The 22,705-nt window shown below is 38.5% G+C and overlaps 1 protein-coding gene across 1 annotated transcript in view; it reads left to right on the plus strand.

Annotated features, from left to right (window-relative positions):
• dock1 (dedicator of cytokinesis 1) overlaps positions 1 to 22,705 on the plus strand; it is a 199,888-nt gene that overhangs the window by 122,952 nt on the left and 54,231 nt on the right. The window contains exons 28-29 of the mRNA XM_088001004.1: positions 8,374 to 8,475; positions 11,008 to 11,102. Coding sequence (XP_087857130.1) covers positions 8,374 to 8,475; positions 11,008 to 11,102 — 197 coding nt within the window. The remainder of the gene's footprint in view (positions 1 to 8,373; positions 8,476 to 11,007; positions 11,103 to 22,705) is intronic.

A 22,705-nucleotide genomic window follows, 5' to 3' on the forward strand; every position in this document is an offset into this window, starting at 1 on the left:
TCAATTTTCCAATCTCATTTTATTTAAAAGCACTGAGCAATACACATGAAACAACACAAACTTGTTTTAGCTGCACGTGAGGAACTTCTCTCTAATATGAATAGTTTAGAGCGGTGGTCTCAAACTACAGTCCTCGAGAGCCAGAGAAAAGTCCATCTTAGAAGTCTTCACATTTTTTTTAAGCTAAATTTCTTCTCCATCCATTGCTTCTGCTGTTCAGGAGAGTTCATATTTAACATAATTTGTGTTGGAGAAAACGGCCGTCGGTGAGATTATTTTACATGTTTCTGTTTAAAGGCAGGCAACATAAGCTAACTTGTGTGCAAAAATAGTTTATTCAGGTCCCAGAGCCATGGAGAACAACAGAGCACACATTGGCTAAGCGGATGTCTGGTATCCGCAGGGGTTGGAGACCACAGCCGCTTGTGAATAGCAGAAATCTGCAAATGCTTGACCAAGTGCAAAACTCAAAGGAGCTTTCAAGATCAAAAAGAAATTTGTTCCTGAGTTATTGTTTGCCAGGTGCTTAACAGTGCACAACACGGTGGTATCAAACTGGCTGCTTATTTTAGACTGACAATAACACATCCACCTCAAAGCTTTGTTATTGCGCTGCCAAGCAGCAAGAGGCTGCAATTTTAGCACAGGAGAAAACTGAATATATTCAGTAATAATGTGACAGTGGCAATGTCTGGTATTTTACTACCCAAATTGATGTCACTTTTTAATGGCTATAAATTGCCGTCCTTGTTAAATATCATGTGCTTTAATGTTTTTTATTCCTAAACCAGGCCTACATTTGTTCCTTTCTATAAAGACATTTCCACCTTGCACTTCTGACAAATGCCATTCATTTTTAAGGTGCAACTGAAATACTGCTCAAGTTTTCATTGTCTTTTTGCCGAAAGCTTGTTCTGCTTTCATGCTAACTTTTACTTTTTCTATTTCTTGGAACAAAATTTGCAGTAGTTGCCAAAAAAAAGGGGAACGTTGTTTATTTTCTCAACCTTTCTCAATTGCAAATATTTGCAGTTCCTCCCTTGCGAGTATTTGCATTTTTAGTTGACCCGGGTTCGTTACCAGTCTGTCACATCAGCTGCTTTGAGTGTATTCAGCCACACAGCATGCGCGAGAAAGTTGACTGTCATTTCTGTGTTGAGTTGGATTCCTCGAAGGAGACGAGAGCTGTCAGTTTATTCTGGCCTGGTAGCGCAGCAGTCATAGGAGAGAAAAAGGAAGAGATATATATATATTTTTTAACCTTTTTTCTGCTGTGTGTGTTTGAGAGAGAGCGTGTGTGTGAATTTAGAGGCTGATCTGGTGTGTCTGTTGTGCAGCAGCAATGCCACAGGAAGTCTCTGCCACTGACAAGAAGCCGAAAACGTGTCCACCAGATACGTCAGAGGGAGTGTGTCCCTTTCTGCTGCAATTCCTAAAGGTCTTTTCATCAAAACTACACCAAAAGAGGAATTTAAAAATCTCTTAAGGAGGGCTTAAGCATATTTACCAAAGTCTGAACTTTGACTGGGCCATGTCAGCACAAAAATATGCACTGAGCTACCTACATTGTAGCTCTGGATGGGTTGCTTTCTTCTTGGAGGCAGAACCTTTCCTCCAGTCTCAAGTTTTCTGCAACTGCTAACACATTTTTCTTATGGGATTTACCTGTATTTAGCACATTCTATCTTAAATCTTTAAATGTATCCAAATGGTGATCAAAGAAGTATATTTCGATTACAAACCAAGTACCTGTGTCCTGTTTTTTTTAAGAAAGTGGCATTTTATCAAAGGCGTTGTCCTTCCTTGGTGCTAGCTTACAAAAAAAAAAGAAATATGGATTTCAGTTTTTGTCAAATTATTAGTAGAATACCACCTGCATACAAATTGCACAGGCAAAGAATAGAAAGGGATGGAAAAACAGCAGCCCTTGAGCACTTCTCGCACTGGCTTGTAAAATAGAGGCAGAGCTGACACATACAATACACTGCACTTGGCCACTTGTGCATGATTCAGCAAACCCACTTGGCTCCGACATGAGGCCAACAGAAAGGCAGCGAGAGCCCTCTTTCCATTGAATCGAGGAGGGAACTTGTCAGAGGACAGGTAAAACCATCCACATGCTGTTTGTTTTTTTGTTTTTTTAGCAGCAGACATCTTTACGCATTCTCATTTCAAAAGAGAAAACTCTGGTTTGTATCGATTCCTGATATCTTGCGGTGTACGGAAGCTTTGAAGGGGCATTTCACACCTCCTTGGATGAATTCATTATGTTTACCTTAACAGAAACACTCGCCTAAAGAAACTTTAACATGTGCAATTGAGCGAAGGACATTTTTCCTTCACAGCAAAGCTCGTATGCTCGTCGCCAAGCGGGAATCTTTGACTGGAGGGGGAAAGAAGTTACTCACCAATCCTATCAGAATGGCAGACAGGGTGGATTTACCGGAGCATGAGGGGTTTGTGTGGGTCAGTTAATGCACTCTAACATTTTTCACTAATTAAATAAAGCTATTGTTGCAGAGAAATGTCCACATCAAGAGATTTACTGTGCTATGAATTCAACATAATATGTGGAAGTAGAATTTTTCTGTTTTTATGTTTGAGATCTCTTGTGGTTTCAGATCAAACCAAACAATATTTATTAATAAAGATAGTTAAATATTGACTTTAATTGTTAATGGAAGGAATATGCACATCCCCACAATCTCCCTCTCCCAAAAACATATGAAATTAGGGGTAACCCTTCTTCTTTTATAAATTTCCAGTGTGCATTCATTTATTTACGCAAGTAAAGCTTCCTTCCACGTGTAAAGAATTCTGTCTGCACGTCATTTCCTTTAGTAATCAGCCAGCTAAGTCATGTAGTGTCAGGCTGAGAGTAAAAATAGAATAGGTAAGTCATTTTGACTGCTGGTGGTCATCAAACCCTCTTTCTCTTTATTCTCTCTGCTCCCTTTGCCCGTCCTCTCCTCTCCAGAGATGTGTGGCAGCTCAGGACATGGCTCAATATAGACTGGCGTGCCATTTCCCCACTGGCTTAATTAAAGGCCTAAAACAATGATCAGCTAATGCAAAAGCCCTCCCCAGCTTGTGCAAACATCGCCCTCCCAGCCCCCCCACTTCGCTTCTGTCAGGCGCTGAAGTGAGATGAATTATAAGACAGACACAAGCTTGATGGCAGCTTGTGATGCATCTGGCTTTGTCCTCTAATCACAGATTTTTCATTTCCACTGAAATTCTGTTTCATTTGCCCTCAAGCATAAGATGGATATTGAGTCTAGGTTTGGGAAATCTACAGCTCCTAGAACTGGTGATTGATATCAGGGGCAAAGTTTCCTTTATTTTCCGAAAGAACGGTAGATGCTTTGCATCTTCATCGTAGCGGCATGTTAATATGTTTTGTGACCCTTGAGTCTGATACACAGTGCCTATTTTTATTGCTCATCTTGTGAATCAAACTAATTTTGACATTTTCTTTTGTTTTTTGTTTTTTACCAAGAACTTATTTGGGTTATTTCACAACTATAGGGAATTAACACAAACATTTTGATTGCATGTACTTATTTTCGTATAATATCTCTGACAATACACAAAAACGATCTCTTCAGTCCTTTCCAGTTGGTTTTACTTCAAACACAGCACTGAGATTGTCTTAGATGACACACACCTTAACAGTGATTCAACTGAAACTTTTGTGTTGGGTGTAGTTCACCATAAGATACTGGTTGACACTGTCAAAAGGTGGTGTGAACCATATAGTGCTAGATTGGTTCAGATCTCACTTGTAAGTCTGGGACATCATTTGGCAACGATTGTATGTGAATAAAGATCACATGTGGGGTTCCTCGAGGTTCTCCTATTATCTTATGTAATCTGATGTCACAACTCCTTATCATATTTATGTTTCTAACACAGAAGCCCCTTTTTTCCCCATCACAGTACGTCCACAAACTGTTACAGTTTCTTAGTCAGCGTCTATCCGTTGTCTCCGTCTCATGAAATCAGGTTGAGGTGGTAACGGGTCCAAGGTGGAAACCAAACATCCCTTTCCCTAGTGACACTGCTGCTCGCTCTGGTGAATGCCAGGGCCTAAGTAGATATACACTGACTGGCCACTGCATTAGGTAGAGTACCACTTGTTGAAACAAGCAGTCACCTGCCACCCAATTGTAGCATTTAGAAAACCACTTGCTGAAGCTCAAACTGAGCACCAGAATTGGGAAGACAGAGGATCTAAGTGGCTTTGATCATGGCAATGTTGTCGGTGCCAATATGCTAATCTGAGCATTTCAGAAAGTTGAGGTCAAAAATCATATTTTTGATTTAATGAGGATCATCCCAAAAAAAAAAAAAAAAGGGGAGAAAATATCTCCTTTGCATGATGTCTTTTTGATGTCGGAATGAAATGTGCAAACAGGTTCAAGATGACAAGGCAACATTTGCTCAAATGACCAGTTTGATATCTAATATATCTGGAATACTCTCTAAATGCACAGCAAATCAGCTACAATGGCTCACAGTTATCAAAACTGGCCAATAACAGATTGGAAAAATTTTTGCAAATGTGTTACGAATTTGACATGAACAACATAAAGTCATAGATCCATCCTGCCTTGTATCAACAATTCAGGCTTGTAGTATAATGGTGTGGAGGTTATATATCTTGATGCATGTTGGATCCTCTTTTACTCTTTATGTAATAATAAATAATTTAATCTTATGACATTGCTGGAAATTTGCATGACATGTAGAAAAATGCTGGTCAGTTAACTTTGTGTTGGCTCAACCTGCCCCACCCCCCTCCAAAAACAGAAACCGCTGAGTTATTAGACCTGACAGGATGTGCAAATACATTTTTTAGCTCAGTTCTCTCACATATCCTCATACATACATCAAAGAGGCAATTGATAGACTCTGGAAATAGTGCGGAGGAATATTTTGTCCTATCTCCAAATCATTTTTTTTTTCCTCAAGAAGGCCTTATTTGACCTACCTTCCTTTAACTCCCCCGTTTAAAATGAAAGAGTTGTCATGGTAACACTACTGGTGTCATTCCAGTGAGAAAAGTGGAGAGATGAGCCACAAGAGCTCTGGCTGGCCTTAGAGAGCTTCTGGTTTACTCCATACACAGCTTGTCACTTTAATAGACCTGCACAGACTGTGAGATGAGTGGAAAGATTATAACTTTACTAAACTGGGCAACTGTGAACTGGACTGCAGACCCTAAATATTTCCATTTGCAAACGGATCTCACATCTTTTCCTTTCATTACCCCTAAGCAGCTTCTGTGGCATGTGTTTCTGTTTTATATTTAGATCTAGATGTGTACTTGCAAGATCTATCACCTCTATTTACTCCACCATCCGCTGATTAAAGTACTTTGAAATCGGTGCTTAGCAGAAATATTTATGCCTCTTGACCTTTTTTTTAAATAATTTTTCATTCATTGCATTTTATGTATCAGAAGCAAAGTAACATTTGTTTCAACTTCTTTTGTAAATGAAACTCTAAGTGGCGGGCCAGTATATCCTGTCCCTTTTAATGGAGATACCCTAAATAAAACAGCTGTCACCGAAACAAGTAAAATCCACAAAAACATGAGACCCTTATAATGAAAGACATTTCAATAGTTCTAACAAATATATCCTAATAGTCCTTGAAATAGGCAAATCCTTTAAAAAGTTTATAAATGCATATTTTATAAGTTCTGACTAAGTATACCATACCATTAGTGCTGAAGCTGGCATCCACAGTCTTCCTTATCACCGCTTTCAGGAGTTCACTCAGTCAGCGCCAAGGAAAATGAATGGCACTCCTGGACTGGCTGCTTTTGCAAACGTCAACCAATAGTGTGTCAAGTAGCATTGTTCCTCGGCGTTTAATCTTCCCAAGATGCATTTTCTTCAGCATGTTTTAGATGTGCTGTATGAAAAAAAATCTTCAAATTGGTGAATCGGCAAATACTGAACCACGACTACCAGGGGGTCCACTGCAATGTACAACTGTTGTGGAAAAGCAACATTGCTCATACCCCCAGACACACAATCCCTACGGTTAGATTTTCATAGCAAAACTGTGCTCTGGGGATGCTTCCTTCCATAGACGATTGTAAGAGAGATGAAGCTAAACAAAGGACACTGGTAGTCTTCAGGAATAAAGTCACCTGTTCACCACTGCAGGTACATCACTTCTCCTTTGGCACTCTTGATTGAAAACTAGGAGTCAGCTTAAGGGGTTTACATTTGTGTGTGTTGCCTCAGAACCTTTTTGCAAGTCCCATGCCAACAGCGTGTAAAGTTTGCTGAGGGCGTTTTATCTTGAGGATTCATTCACAGCTGAAGAGATGCCGCGAATGAGCAAATATGGGATACCCTCTGTCTTTTTTTTTTTTTGCCTGGCCGGGAGAGATGCTGCAGAAGGCTCCGAGCCGATTACTTCTGAAGATTGTTGCCTTCTTTGAAGCCCTTTGCTTCTTTTATTAATAAATTGACTGCCAAGCTTGTGTATACACTGCTATTGCTGGAAAAATCCAGCCGCCCTTGGTGACAGGGCTATTTGTGAGTATGGGAATGAATAGTTTGTTCTTCAGTTTGGAGAATAAAACTTTCCATTTTCCTCTTTTATATGCTCGCTTGAACAGTTGTCTTTGTGCTACTTTCAAATTCTTTCTTAGCTTTTAATGCTGAAGAGCTGAGGCTAACTGAGGCTTATAAGCCCTCATTGGTCAAAGAACCTCTCTACTCTTCACTTCACTGAAAAACATGTCTGTGTTTATTTCGCAGCACTCACGTTTCTGTGATGCATTACAGAAAGGGAAGTGAAGTGGTTCTTGCATTGTATGGCCTTAGGAAAAGTGAAGGAAACAAACATAATGAGTTAATGCAGTTGGCTATTGTAACGGTAGGACAATTTGTGTTTTATTAACATTATTCCATCAAGCAAGGAAATAGTTTCTACTAGTTATAAGATCTGGAATGCAGATCTGTTGTAGTTGCAGAAGAACCCGAAGTCTCCAGCAGAACTGAATGCCTTGTGAATGTTGGAGACCATTAAGCCGCCGGGTTACATCGCTTGCATGATAAATTCACTGTCCACCCCGACTTTTATCATGATATCCCTTCTCCAGATTTCCCCTAGGTATCGATTTGGTGAAGAACTAATTTCTTCAAAATGGCATAAGGTGCACTTGGCAATCGACTGACAACAACTTCGCTAGCCAATAGAGCAGAGACTACATTCGGATATTTATCAGGAACATCATAAAATCCACGAAGACCAGAACATAAAATCCCCTACCAGAATATTTGATCTGTCACAGTGTTGGTATTATAGGTTTTGGGCTTGCTGTTTGTTTTTTTTGTTGTTTTTTTGTCATTATTAATAAGTCCTTGCATGAAGACTAGCGGTAGTTGATTAGCTAATTTAATCACCTCCTCTACATTTTCAAGGTTTATGTATGCAACTTTGTATACATAATAAAACTAGCTTCAGCATATTGCATCAAAGTCAGGAAAGTCTAAAGTTTTTGAAGTTCAAGATCTTGTGGTACGAAACGATGACTCACTGTAGTGTTTTTCTTTTTGCTCTTCATGCGAGTCTTAACCAACTTTTTATTTTGTTTTTACAATATTGCTTCAGATGTTCCAGTTTACCTTAGACACTTTGAAGAGCTGCTGTTTAATTTTAATCAGCACCCACATCTTGTTGCTGAACAATGTCAGTAACTCTTATTTAACTTTTTGTTAAAACGAGTTTCCATTTACTCCCACATCTTTTCTTACTTATTAGCAAATATCATCACTTTGCCTGTTTTGTGTTCCTGCTTCTCTTTCGCTCTTGATTTTTTTTTTTTCTCGGTGGCTGATTATCTTGATTCTCTGAATAAATCTCTTGAGTAATTACCCTTGAATGTAATTTTCCAACACAGTGTCTCATCAGAAAACACTCTGTGTTGTTACATTAATAATTAGAGGAGCGCTTATACTGTGAAGCAGTGACAAAACAGACAGACAGCATCGGCTCATTTTCTATCGGCCAGCCGCAGATTGACTTTTCTTTCGATTGGCATCAAATTTACAGCTCGGACGGCAAACTGCAGCGCTAAAAACAGAGCTGTTGGGAACTCACAGGCTTTACAATCAGTGAAGACAAAAGAGCGGAGGAGTGCAGGGCAGCAGGTTAATGAGATCACCCACTAGGTGAGGTCGCCCACCTCGTCAAACCGGGGAAGGCCGCGACTGCTTCAGGAGTCGGATCCAATCAGCGGAGCTTGTCGGAAGCCATCAGAATCAGAGTCACGGACGGAGTCATTCTTCCCCGGTTCTTTGATTTAAACCCGATTGTTTATTGAATCCACTTCCTTCTCGTTTCCAGGGCAGCTTTGTGGCCTGCATGACTGCCATCCTGAGACAGATGGATGACTATCATTACGGTCATCTGATCAACACTTTTGGCAAGATAAGAAGTGACGTGGTGGTGAGTACATCGTAATATGTCTGCCCTTTTCTATAAGATATTTCAGTCTGCATTTGGTCATGATAATAAAAAACCTCATCTTCTTCTGTTGCTAAAAAATCGGAAGGGTTGTTATTGTGGGTATTGCTCAATAGAATAGATTAATAAATATGTAATTTGGTAACTGGATTCATAAATAAATATAGTTTTCATATTCAGAAAGAAAAAGTCATTTGTTGCAGTTAAACAAATGAACGTTGTCTTAGTCCTGGAAGAAAATTTGTTTTCCAGATGAAGAAGAAGATCGGAAGCCTTACCCGACAATAGTTCACCTTACCCTCTTTTGCTGAAAAACCTTTAGTAGGATACTTTTTGTCGCCATGCACCAGTGTCTCATCAGTCTGAGGAAACTTCCCCAATCCGCTTTTAGACACGAGATGTTTTAAGAGTTCCTTGCATGAGGTAAATATCTCAGGTCTCATTTATAAAACACTGCATATGTTCTATACTAAAAGTGCAAATACGCCCATATGCTAAAAAAAAAAAATCATGATTTATAGAACCGTTCTCACAGACACCAGAAAGGACTTTCTCCTTTATAGATCACAGCTGCACCGCCTTCTGTTCCGCCTTCTGTTCCCCACCTCACCATATGCGTTGCCAGTTTCCCCCACTGCCAAAAAAAATAGCGTTTGCGTGAGCAACTTCACGTTCTCTCATCAAGTTTGTTTTTTCATAGACTACGGCCTTATAGGGAAAGTGACGTTTCAGGCCTCGTTCTGTTGCAGTCTAGTTCCATTGGAGATTAAATACTTTGACAAATGATGTCACATTTTCCTCAAGCACCCTCTGAAACATGGTCAAATTTATTCAATAGATCTGCAGCAAAAAAAAACCCAACCATGAAACTTCCAGCTCCATGTTTCACCATCTGTATGAGGCTCTCTTTCCTCAATGCTCTGTTTGGTTTCTCCAAAGCACGTTCTTTCTCATTGTAGCGCCTTTGCAATTTAAATATCAACAATCTGCTGTAGGTCCTGTGTTTGTGCTTATTTTTGAGAACTCTTTAAATTCTTTACCAAACTCACAAGTTGGTGTAACTTTGTGTCTGACGGGCTCTGAGAATTGTTTTGATCTCAGAATTGTTTGCTTTGCTTTCACTTATTTTTACATTGTTTGGCAGCAACGTTTTTTTTGTCATGATTTTGTGTCAGTGACTGTCTAGCCAGCAGTCTTCACCATGACTAGGTAGGCTACACTGCGGTCATAACATGTAATTTCTGTATTAAAAGTCTCCTTATGATACTCAAATTTTCCAAGAAACTAGATTTTGTGTCTTCATTAACTGTAAACCTTAATCGTAGTGACTTGCAGAATATAAATTATAAAAGATGCAACTCTGTACTATATGTGTATCAATTTTTGAATTGAATTACTGGAGTAAATTGACTTTCTGAATTTTCCTTATTTATTGAGAGGCATCTGTAAATTCTTGTCCTCCGTTTAGAGGTATGAAATTGAATTTCTTAAAGACCCTGCCTTCAGGGTCCTACATGAACAACAGAAACTGAGGAAAATGGATTACTTATTGCAGCCAGCATGTAGTGGGAGAGCAGGGATAAATCCCAATGATTTTGGTTTTCAGCCCTAAATAATCCTGCCCTTGGAGCGGCATTTCTCCAGTAGCTGTTGCCAGATTAGCATTCTATTGCTCCTTCCCGATAAATAACAAAATCAGTTTGTCAGGGAATTGGGGAGATTATGGAGCAAGGATCAGATATCAGATTAGCTTCCCAGGTACATCTGTTGAAAATACAAGGAGTCGTTTTGGGATTTACCTTACATGACTGCAGTAGTTGTTGACCTTATTTCATTAAACTCATATTTGCCAACATCCTGATTGGTATCATTATATTATAAACAACAAAGATATTATATACTTTTACAGACCTGTAAACAAACTATCATAAACACATAAAATAGTGTTTTCTGATATGTTTGAGACAGATTTCTGTTAAGGGAACATATTAGACTCATACACATTTCAGTAACCGGAATGACTTTGTTGTTCTGCAGTTTTTCTTCATGTGCAAACTCACTTATTCACACAAATTCATTTAACTAGATAAGATAATTTAATGCCAGTAGCCTGCATATTTACGTTGCTAGTTTTTAGACGCTGCTGTTAAGAAGAAATCTCCCTAAAACTGAGAGATTTTGTGGCCAGTTTCTGATCACTGATTTTTGTAAAGCTATGACCCAATTTTAGCCAAACATAACTTCTCTTTCAGAGTAATTTATAACACAACTTAAACTTCTTTTTTTTTTTTTTTTTGTCATGTTACATCAACAAACTTAAAAAAAGAAAATGCTTCAAAGCCTATCAAAGTGTGGAAAAGTTTAGTGGCCTAAACAAAGAGATGCATAACTCTTTAGAATTTTGCAATATGCCTTCATAAAATAGAATGTTAATGAAGACCTCTTCATAGTGCTCTGGTTTATGAGGTCAGACAAATAACTGTTCTCATTTTGACAACTTTCTCTCTCCCACAGGATTTCCTTATGGAAACATTTATCATGTTTAAAAATCTCATCGGGAAAAACGTCTACCCCTCGGACTGGATCATAATGAACATGATGCAAAACAAGTGAGTGAAATGTTGCTGAATTAACACGCACTCCAAACACAAACACGAAAAAGTAAAGCAGCTTGAAAACGTCCATCTCTGTTGTTGCTAAGGAACGGCAGTGGGGAGCGAGTGAGAATTTATTTATTTATTTATTTCAAAAATGTTTTTCTCTCCATGCAAATATCGGCACAAGGCCTCAGCAGTGTAGCAATCAGATGAGCAGTCAGCGCAGCCTCAAACAAATGCATGAATTATAAATGCTTTGGAGTATGTTGTCTGCTAATCTCCAAATTTAGTCTCAGCATCTCTTTACTTTGCTGCTTGTTGTGCCACAGCAGCTTTCTGTTTTATTAATGTTGCCTTGCTTGAGTTTTTTTTTGTTTGTTTGTTTTTTAAAATAAAGTAAAAAAAGATTAAACACATGTTTTAGTTCAGGAGTTTAGTCATATGTCACCTGAAAATATTTCCTTTTCATAAGTGACTTTTGCAGTAACAGAACCTGTTGTGATGCACTGTTGGGGGTTGACACATCAGAAATTGACTGTGAAAATCCGGAGTCGTCGTATTTCTCATCTACATGCATCTGAGTCAAAGTAGATTTCTTGTCGTCTCTGTGAAAATTCCAGATAGGATGAAGACATATCTGCCTTTTAAGATTTTTACTTTCCTTAGTACTTCTTTTGTCTCATGAAAAGACTTGAAAAACATCAGAAGACATGCTGTGTTTTCTAATACTCCCTTAATTCTGCCTCCCTGCTGCTGTTCAAGTTGTCTATATATCGTGAAAGGACTTCAGCCGTTTGTCTCTCACGAGGTCTTTTTAACATGTTTGAATGGAAGAGCACCCGCAGAGTTTATTCAGGATGGATGGCTGGACAGTAAGATGAATGTTGGGACGGATAGAAGCTTGGATGGATGGATGGAGGGATGGATGAATGCATAGACAAAAAAAAAATCCACCAAAGTGGGTAGAGCCAATAAACTTATCCTCTTCTCGCTATACAGTATTTGGCATCTTTTCAGACCCCTTCATTGATTTTTGAAAACGCAATTAGTGACAAATCTAGTGACTTTTTTCTTATTGAAGACCTTTATGGCAACATGTAAGCCCCTTCCATTTCTTAAAGACTTCAATCTATCTTGCACTGTCTTCCTGCAGCATACCACCACCAGCAGTCAGAGCAGAGGAGAACTCATTCCACCCCGTATCCACACTGCTAATGAATCATTTTTTGTGCAAATCTAAGAAATTCTAAAGAGCCATCCTTGCAACATTCATTATTCCAAGCCATGACTCTCCACCAGAGAGTGTGGACACAAACCAAGGTGTATTGTTGTAACCAATAGGGAAATCCAACCTCAGTAGCCTCCGCTCAGCCCAAGGAGGCCAGCACTGAGATGATTTTAGGAAAATTACACACTCAGAACACAAAAACATAAAGACAACACCCTTAAAAATTCTTAAGGTTTCAAAAAAAGTTGATTTGGGGTTTAGTTACACTTCAAAGACCTTACATTTTCTTCATTAGAAGCTTGATGTGACAGTTATTGTACTACACAAAATTTCTTGCAAAACTTTGTTTCCTCAAGCTGCTCGTTTTGAGCTCATGTTGTACAAGAGGATACAATTTATTTATTTTTTTTATCTTATTTCTTGAACTGACTGAAACAGACAGACATTCCCTTCGGCAATGAACAATGAATCATACTTGAAACACTTTTTCTCTGGAACCACTGAAGATTAAATGTTGTTTTTTTTTTTTGTTTTTTTTACCATGTTAGCAAATAGAACCAATTATGTACGAATGCTTAAGTTGAGTTCTGTTTTTGTAACATTTTTTGTTGTTGTTGTTCTTGCTTGTGTGGAAAAACAAGGTGTCAAACATTGAATCTGACAGTATATGAACCTGTCTGTATACTACAGGTACTGGCCGTGTGATAAAACTGCAAAGCCTGCTTATGAACCCTGCCCACATGCATCTGCAGGAGGTGGTAGAACGACTGCACCTCTGGCTGTTTAACAATCTGAGTGTCTCCTGGTAAACTGGGGTCAAACGTTTGTTTTAAACAGCACTTGCATTAGTCAGAATTTGTTTTTGCGGGTGTGGAAACCAGCTATTTGCAGCAGGTGCTGTGCTTATTATGCTGGCCTCTATTTGACTCTGAGCAGTTTTCAGCCTCTTCCTATTCCTGCCAGCAGCAGCATCTCCAGCTATGGCATTTGACTACAGATTGCATTGCTAGATTTAGATTATATCGCTTTTATTCATCCAGTTGATTGCTGCATGCCGTATTCCTTTCTAAGGGAGACAGTATTTGATGCCTGTGTCACAAAGCAAGAAACATTGAAGTGTTTTGCTGCCAGTGAGCAGTGACATCTGTTTTTGTGTTGGCGAACAAGGGAGGCCTTATTGACCTTTCCTTAACCTCACACTCAACATTTCAACATGACTCATTTTGCATTTAACATTAAAAAAAAAGCTCATTTAACAACTTATGAGCTGATGTAACCCTGTGATTCAGCCAGATTGAATACACCACTGAGGTGCCATCAGGTTTTTTTTTTAAGCTGCTGCTTTGTACCGCGGTGCATAAAGAGTTTTATTTTTGACACCGACTTGAGACCAGTGTGTCATCCCCTTTGCCTCAGCAGACTCTTTGTCAGCTAAACCTTTGTACGCTTGTGCATTTGTGACAGGCAGCCAAAAGATTAATTCAGCATTCGAGCTTGTGCGTTCTGTCACTTGCTTGAGGTAAATTGTTATTTATTTCAATGAAAAACAAGTCTGTCAAAGCCTGACTCATCTCACCTTCTTTATACTTGAGCTTGTTGAAATACTTCAAGTGCATGCTTCATGACAAATTAGCCAAACTCCTCCATTTGTTGCCATCTGCCTGAGAGTGTTTGATTGGATGTGTTCATGCCTCCTCACAGAGCAAGGTGACACAAGGCTTCATTCCATGACAGCGCAATTAATGTTTTGCAAAACCTTTTTTTTTTCTTCTTTTAATTGCCTTAAGCAAACACTGAAGTTGGACCCAGGTCACAGTAGCATATCAAGTCTTGATTAGAGCTGGGCATTGTTAGGAAACTCGCTGTTCAATTCGATTTTAATTCAGTATTGCTTTCAATTCTTCAGTATTGACTTAACATTAAGTTGTATGGAAATACATAACTGGATTACCTATAAATGACTTTATGTATTACTTTTTTTCTAATATTTCCGGCCCATATAAACAGCCATGGTGGTATGCGTTACTTTAACAGTGTCTACATTCACATTTTTTATCTCAAAATTAAAACGGTAGCACAATAACACTTGTTTTAAATGCAAATATTGTATTAAAATTGAAGTAAAGTGTATGCAAACATAAAAAAAAAGTATCCTTGTAGAAACTGAGGCTACTGTTGCAACGTGCAGGAGAAGGACATGCAGTCACTGTTTTTAATGAAGATCTTTGAGCAAAGGCATCTAACACTAGTACACCAATATTCACTTTTCACATTTCAGCAGACAAATAATTGCTTTTTATTTCACTTAATAGGACTGTTATGGTATTTGATCTTGTTTTTAATTGTAACATCTACCGTGAAAAGAGCTTTATGACATGCTGGAATGCTCTTCAGGCTTCTTCATGGGTGTCTTGATTGTGATGAACTCATGTCACATTGAGCTCAGTGATTTGAAACCCCTACTGTCAGCAGATGGCTTCTGTTATGTCCCCACATTGTGGTAGCACCGCTAATGAGACGGGCTTAACCTCCTACTCTTTCTCCGGCCATCAGTTCCTACTTTCCTCCGGGTAGCAAACGGATTTATGGGCTCTAATTGCCCCGGTGACAGCAGCATCAGCGGGGTCAGCCACAGACTGTCGTTTACCACTGCGCCAACTGGCCACGACTTGAGAGTTATGATTAATTGGCAATGGAGAGCGTCTCACATGTGTTCTCTGAAGCGACATGAAACACGTTTGCTTGTTTTGATCATTTTATTGAATGTCTCTGATGTGGTTACTTCTGATGAGTCAGTCAGATTTTGTGTTTTATGTCACTCCCTTTTTGACAAACACAGCAGTGGCAAATATAATACTTCATTAACTGATTATTTAAAAAAAAATCATATGATCCTTTTTGTATTCATGGTCAGACAAATAATCAGAGTGTAATTGGGGCCTGCATTGCAGTGCATAGGAGAGCATTGACACTTGTAAGACACCATGCCAGTGATGCCCCACATGCTACTGATAGCATTTAGGCTAACATTAGCATTCTGGCTAATTTTAGGTTATATACTAAGCAAAAATTAGTATATAAGCTAGCATGGAGTAAGTCCATGTTTCTCAACATGCTTGTGACTCTCCACATGCTATTGAGGACATTGTAGCTTACCTTATGCTACAATGCTAATTTTTAGCATCAGACTGCTGGGTTCCAACCGACGGGCACACTTTGGCAGTCCCCAGTTTAAATTTCTTCAGAAATGTTCTAGTTAGTGACATTTAATGTGCTCTCTCACTCTTGACTGCATTACACTTTAGCCTGTCACCAACGTCTAAAAGCTATTTAATTACTCAGGTAAATTACTGTTTCATAACATGACAAAATTAGTAAAATTTTAAAGTTCCAGTTCAGTTTTAACGTTATGAAAGTTATGTGGTCGAAGGAAATGTGTGAAGTAAGAAATGGGAACGAAGAAGCTTTTTAACTCTGATATTCATTCCATCATCCTCTTCCTCTGACTCATTAGCTGATGTTTTATAAAACTGGGTGGCTGCCATTCAGACTTTCCTAAATAAGTAAAGACTCATGGAGGATCAGGAGGGCTGTTCTGCAAGGCAAAAAAAACCAAACAGGTAGTCGGTTTGAATAAAGTTATTTAATTTGTAAAGCTGTATGTTCATAACCTAGCATATAAAAACTTTTAACAATGTCCCTTGTTTTATATCTGACTTTTTTTGAGAAATGTATCTTACTTGTGCCATGTAAGATAGATGTAAGTGGTCCCACTTTTTACATAAACACTGCTAAAAAAAAACACACACACACACACTTTGGCACACATTGCATCTACTTCCAAAAAGTTGATGCTACCAAAATGCCTAACTTATTTGTCTGTTACGATTGAGCTGGTTAAACACATTTTGTTTGCCTATGTATGGTTTCTTCTGAGGTAAAAGTGTAAACTGCACAAGTATATATCTAGAATGGTAATGTACTAAACAATGTATGAGTCTGTATGGGCGTTTGTCCCATTTTTAACCCCCTTCCAATGCTGAACTTAATTGGTTCAGCAGTTATACACATCATCTCCTACTTGTTATTTCCTCTCTTTTTTTGTCATTGTAAACCAAGTAAAAGTGACATTTATTTTCCCAAATTACATCCAATTACCTCCATTTTGGTTACAATGGCCTTAAGCACTGTAATCGGCAGAGCACAGTGACATAATGATAACAGCGGTCTTAATAAAAGGCTGACACAAAGACACTGGTGCATGTAATCCATCATAACAGCGTTGACTTAATTGCATAGAGTCTAAGTTTAGAGTTTCCATTTGGTCTTTAAAAGACTTTTTAAACCAGAAAAATCCCACCATACAAATGAAAAGTTATACTTGAGGAGATAGCAATATAATCACCTTTATAAGTGTGAATATTTAAAGTAAAATATGAATGGTAAAATGTTATTGTAAGTGTGATTCATTTCAGCATAGTTTGGTGAGATACGCCTAGCACAAACTCTCTTCCAGCTTTATTAGGTGTGCAGTTCCGTCAGGTTCTCTAAAACGCAACAGCTGGGAAAAATGTTACTTGGTCTCAGTTTCACCTCCAACATTTATTTAGAAGGTGAGGTCAGAACTGGATGGGAAAACATGAATGCAGAAACACTTCTGTATAGTCAATGTTCAGGCTATCGGTGGTAACATAATGGCATGGGTCTATTTTCTTGACACTCTTTGGGTCCCTTAGGTACCAGCTGATTCTTCTTTAATGGATACGGCCTACCTGAGCATTGTTCCTCAGTATTTCTATTCATTGTAACTTTTTCATGTACCTGCAGTTTGAACATAAAACCTCCGTTGAACCCGTTATCTCATTTAGATCACCACTGTCGAATTGAAAGGTCCCGTTTCATGACTCTGCGTATCTGGAATTCAAATAAGTATTGATGCTCACAGCAATCAGCTGTGATTAAAAGTGCTACCGTGCCATGAAGATTAGCCTTCTGTTATTCTGAAACCCTACTTTGCAGTCTCATAACTGTGTTAAGGATCCAAGCTGTCTCACTCTATAAAATTTAGTTATATCTTTATTAAATGACTTTGAGAGAAAAGGGATTTCATTTTATCCTTCTTATCACTCAGATGTGTCTGTGTGCAAAAAGTCTCATTCCCCCCCCCCCCCCCTCTGTTATAACTTGTGCATTATGAAAAGACAAAATGTTAAAGGTTTCACCGAATGGATTTTGTTTTAATTGCTTCGTTAATATTGAAGCACGTAGCACCATTTCATTAAATGTTTGACATGAACTTTGCCACAAACGGCAAACTCCGGTGCAGAAGGTGAACTCCCTTAGCCCAAAGTGCGAGTAGTTCTGCCTAAGCCTGTTTGTTCCCTCATTAGTAACCCATTCACTTCTTCACGCATTTTCCTGAAATGGGAAGCAGCTTCTTTTCATTACAACAGGTGATATGTCTGTAATTTCAGGCACCCAGAATGCAACTTTGAGGAACTCTGACATTTGCATCAGACAGCAAGCTGCCAAGTTTGAGAGGACTGCAACCTTTTCTCACAATATTTGCAAAACCGACAGACCAACTGGCCTGCAGATTCAAACTGTAGTTAGTCACTTTTTTATCTACTTCCGTCATGAGGTCTGAATTTTAAAAAACTGGTGGTTCTAGTAGATTTAGTTTGTAAATACTGCTTCATTAGAGCAGTATCACTTCAGCTTCAAAACCTGATCTTACCATTATTGTAATTCTGATGTTGATGTATACAATGATAGAGTGGATGGCATTGTATTACAATAGTAGCATTAAGATGTGAGATCATGAAATATTTCAACATTGCAATGATATCCTAAAATTGAAAGACCAAGGTATCTCTCACCATTGCCAGATATGCCAGCTACTCAGCAATAGTATGCAAATGGGTCACGATGATTATCGGTGATGCTTGCTGAACTCAATTAGCAAGTATGATTGGGTGATAACTTTTTATTAGCATAAAGCTTAGGTGCAGATCAGATGACAGCTCAGAGCTTTGTACCAGAACAGAAAGTCAACTTATTTAAATAATCTAAAAAAAAAAAAAAAAAAATGGATGTAAAATCAAATCGTCTGTCCTGTGTACGGATGTAAACTTGCACACACCCATCAGCCCGTGCTAATTGGATGATTTTCCTGTCACTGATGGTTTGATCAAGCATATTTATCATAATGATGGCCTATGAGTGCTGCCTGAAAATGACTCCAGTTGGGTAGGAGGTGATGCGATGCTTTTGCTCAGCCTAATTAAAAAAAAGTTAAAGCTATGTTTTTGTCTCTCTAAGCAGAAGTTAATGAAGTCTGGTGTTTTGTTGAGATAATTAGAGATACCTTCGTTTCTTGAAGCTGAAGAACCAAGAAAAAAAAAATTCAAAAACTAACAACTTACTAGGGTGACACATTCGGGTCTTCCCCAAAAACCTTTTATTATGTTAATCACTTTTATTTCTGTAGCTTAAGTTTTCCTGGAAAAAAATGTATTCCTTTGTAATAGACTTGGGCCGGGGTACGGTTTTTACTCTGATTAAGTCATGTCCAGATTGACAATTTGTAGCGTTGGTAGAAGATGTTTGCTAAAGTAGGCCAAACGCCCTGAAACCAAAGAAAAGTTGCACTGTCATAAAAATTAAGGTTAAACTGTAGAAACGGCATGAGACAAAGTTTTAATTTTCTTCAAATTTTCTCTTTCGGAAACCATTTTGCACCTTGAAATATCTTATCTTTAGTTGGTACATTAGAGAAATAACTTCTCATCCTTTCTCCCTTTTTGTCTTTACTCATGTTGCTAGTTGTGTGCACAGACTCTCCAATAATGTTGTTAGACTGTATTATTTTATAATTTATTCCTTTTAACCTGAATATATTCTAAACTTTTATTAGTATTACATTTCAGTGGGGACCACGACTTTCAAATTTCCACACTCTTACACCCACATTAAAAATTATATATTGTAAGGTTTAAGAAGAAGGACCTAAATTGCTTTAATCTTGTTTGAAATGGCCCTACAGTAATGTCTGCGCAAAGTTCACCACAAGGGAGAGCGCATTCTATTTTCATCTACCTCATTAAGTTTTTCACAGTAATTAATGGCAGGATGTGCTCACAGAGGAGCTGTCCCGTCTGTTAAAGCACATGATACGTCTGCAAGCGGAGGGACTGACTGACTGACTGCTGGTTTCCAATGGGCCTTTTACTTGACATATTTTACGTTAACATTTGCAAGGAACACTTTTAAGCTTATTTGTGGGAAAACATCCACTATTTGTGCATGGACGGTGATGATCAGTTGTGTAGAAGAGGACAGGAAATTTCATCATGCCGCATCAGAGATCAGTTAGGAATGAAACTGTGAGGGTTTGTTTCTTACTAAGAGGGGAGATCAGAAGAAAAATAAAAAAATAAAAAATGTTGATTACGGTAGACTTTAGCATGTTGAGTCATATTTTGCCAGAAGCTGTGAGGAGCATTGATGTAGCTGTTATCCTGACTGTGTGACCCAGAAGTTAAATCTGCATGCAGCACTACTAACACCTCGAGAAATTCCGACTACTGATGATTATTACAATTAATCACTAATATAGTAAGACCATGTATGATTAATGTATTTCAGTAAAAGTGTTACAGTAATGCAAACTTGCAGTTCCAGTAATCATTTTTAATGATTCTATTCTACATGCATATGAACTTTGGGGGTGTCCTTCCAATGACAGGAGAAACGGTATCATTGGTCCTTCCTTTAATCCACTCTTTTATGTTGGGCACGGTTACAGACAGAGCATTGGTTGAACTCCAGTTGGTTTTCTGGTGTAGCTTTCTTATGGTGAGCTGATTTGAGAAATCAGCAAGTAAGTTTTTGCAACCGGGGTTTATGGGTGGATTTTTGTTTGTTTGGTTTTTCCACCAGTCTGTTAGATTCTGACAGGACACTGTGAGTGATAGTGGTGTGGTATAGTATCATCCTTCAGGAGTTTATAAGTCTTGACCTTGGCATGGCTTGTTTCTTGTATCTGTGTTCTTTCAACGCCACAGAGGCTTCTGTCCACATACGTGACGTCCAGGGAGGGCTGCACCTGGGCTTGGTGAAATTCCCCTGGTTCTCTCACTCTTCTTATTCTTCCCTAAAAAAAAAAAAGCCATAAAGAAAAACCTTTTTTCAGCAAGTTTCCAATGATACCATTGCAATGCTTCAAGGACATCTACAGTGCTCATAACTCAATGGAAGGTTTCAAAAGTTTGTACAGCTTGTAGAAAAAAGCACAATCTTATGTAAAATACATCTCTCTGACCTTGAGTAATCAGCGAAGCTTTTCTCTCTTTTTTCTTTTTCTTTTTTTTTTTACATTTATTATATGCGAAACCTAAAAACTTTAATGGAACCGTCACAGTCTCTCTAGGGTAATGATCTACGGACAGAGATAACCAAAGTAGAGAGCTCTTTGAGAATGCACTGCATCAGTCACAGTATGTAAATGATGAACGCAGGCATCTGCTGTGAAGTGAAGCCAATACAGCAGTGCCTTAAGGTGCAACATTACTGATGGCTTCTATGTGTGAGGGCTTTTAGTGCATCTCTCCAATAGACCACCCATTGAAAAAAATAAAAATAAACAACTTCTCACGTGACGTGCAAAGACGACAGATGTATTCGAAAAGTCGGCGTGTTTTTCTTTTGTTTAGTTTTTTTTTTTTTTTTTTTTGCTTTATTCAGTGTGTTTGTTGTATTGACAGGTTGTCCTTAAAGGATAACCTTGTAGTGTTGTTTAATTATCAATTCCAGAATGGCTTCTGTTTTATAATTACATTCAATTAGAATATGATGTAACATACACCTGTAAATGAGAAACAATCGGTACATTTATAGAAAACAGGTCTGTCTGCATGCTGTTTGTTACCAATGGCTAAAATGTTTGTCCATATTCAGAAGGCAGCTTCAGGTTTCCATGATTACAGAAGGCTTGCTGCCTTTTTTTTTTTTTTGCTTTTAGGCAAAGCAAATGTTAGCCTTACAATTCTGTCTGATATCTGGCAATATATGATATTCCTCTTTGCGTTTCATGTTTGAAGAAGTCTTTAATGAATAATAGAGTTTTTTTTAATTTTTTTTTTATTCTTCGGTCTCCAGTCATCAAATGAACGCGAGAAGCTTATGTAAAAATAGGTCAGCAATTAGCTGCACATATCGAGCATCAGTTCTTTCTTAGCTCATAGGTGCAAAGGAAGGAAATACATTTAAGCATTAGTCCAGCATTGGACCTATAAACTATATTGGCATGTTCACAGCTGCAGAAAATTGAGTAAGGTCTGCTGAGGGGGAGCCTGTGCGGGAGCAGACAGGATAGTGATAATAGGCTGTCTGAGTGCTTGGAAGATGCAGAGAGCTGGAGGAATGGAGTTCTAATGGAATATCCAAAGGTGTTCAATGACAGTTAACCTTTCCGACTAATGATTGGGGTCACAGGGAATGTGTATCGCCCCCTCAGATAGCGTTTAGTCAGCAATGGAGATATATATGGGCGATGAATATTGTATGACCTGAAAATACCGGCGGTCCCACAGCTCTACTGTCGAACCAGTTCTTTTATTCCTGTTCAAGGTCAGTTATGCCGGGCAGTGGGAAACCCCCGGCGCCGTATCCACGGCATTAAACATTAGACCTTCCACTGAGCTCAAAGATCCCTAATCCCGTACAACTGAAGGAGAGTGTAGGAGATTTAGAGATAATACACACGAAGCAGCCAATTCCCATCATTATGTGATCCTGTTTTTAATGAGTTTAGCGTGGGTGAGGAGGACATGGCTCTCTTGAAGCCACCCCTGCAGCAGATGTCTGCTCACCTGCCAGTGTTGCTTACACAAGTGTTGCATCTTAATGCCACTTTGTTGCCTGCTCATGAAACTCTGATGCAATCCACTCAAGGGGCATCACAACTGTCCTCCTTTCCCCTCTGCGATTTTCAGCACATCCCTGAGGCATCATTATTTGTTAAATTAGACAATCGGGGATTTTGCATTCATGTATAGTGGATTGCATACCCAATGCCTCATTGAACTGATTTTTTTTTTTTTTTTTTTCATTTAACCGACACAAATGACTTTGTAAGTGTGAAGTGGAGGGAAAAAAAGACATGTTTTATTTTGCAAATGGAAAATCTGAAAAGGGTAGAGTTAATATATTCCGCCACACTCGGTCAATATTTTGTAGGAACACCTTCTGTTGCGAGATAACAAGTTACAGTACCTTGGACAACGGATCTTTAAATAAGTATTTACTGAATATGCTGTGTTTTAAAGTAGTTTTTTTTTCTTTCTATTGAAAGTACAGTTTCAAGTGTGATTCTTCACGATTGGCG

The sequence above is a fragment of the Poecilia mexicana genome, unplaced genomic scaffold, assembly GCF_051168715.1.
Source record: "Poecilia mexicana isolate PSO_F unplaced genomic scaffold, ASM5116871v1 scaffold_19, whole genome shotgun sequence".
Taxonomy (NCBI): Eukaryota; Metazoa; Chordata; class Actinopteri; order Cyprinodontiformes; family Poeciliidae; genus Poecilia; species Poecilia mexicana.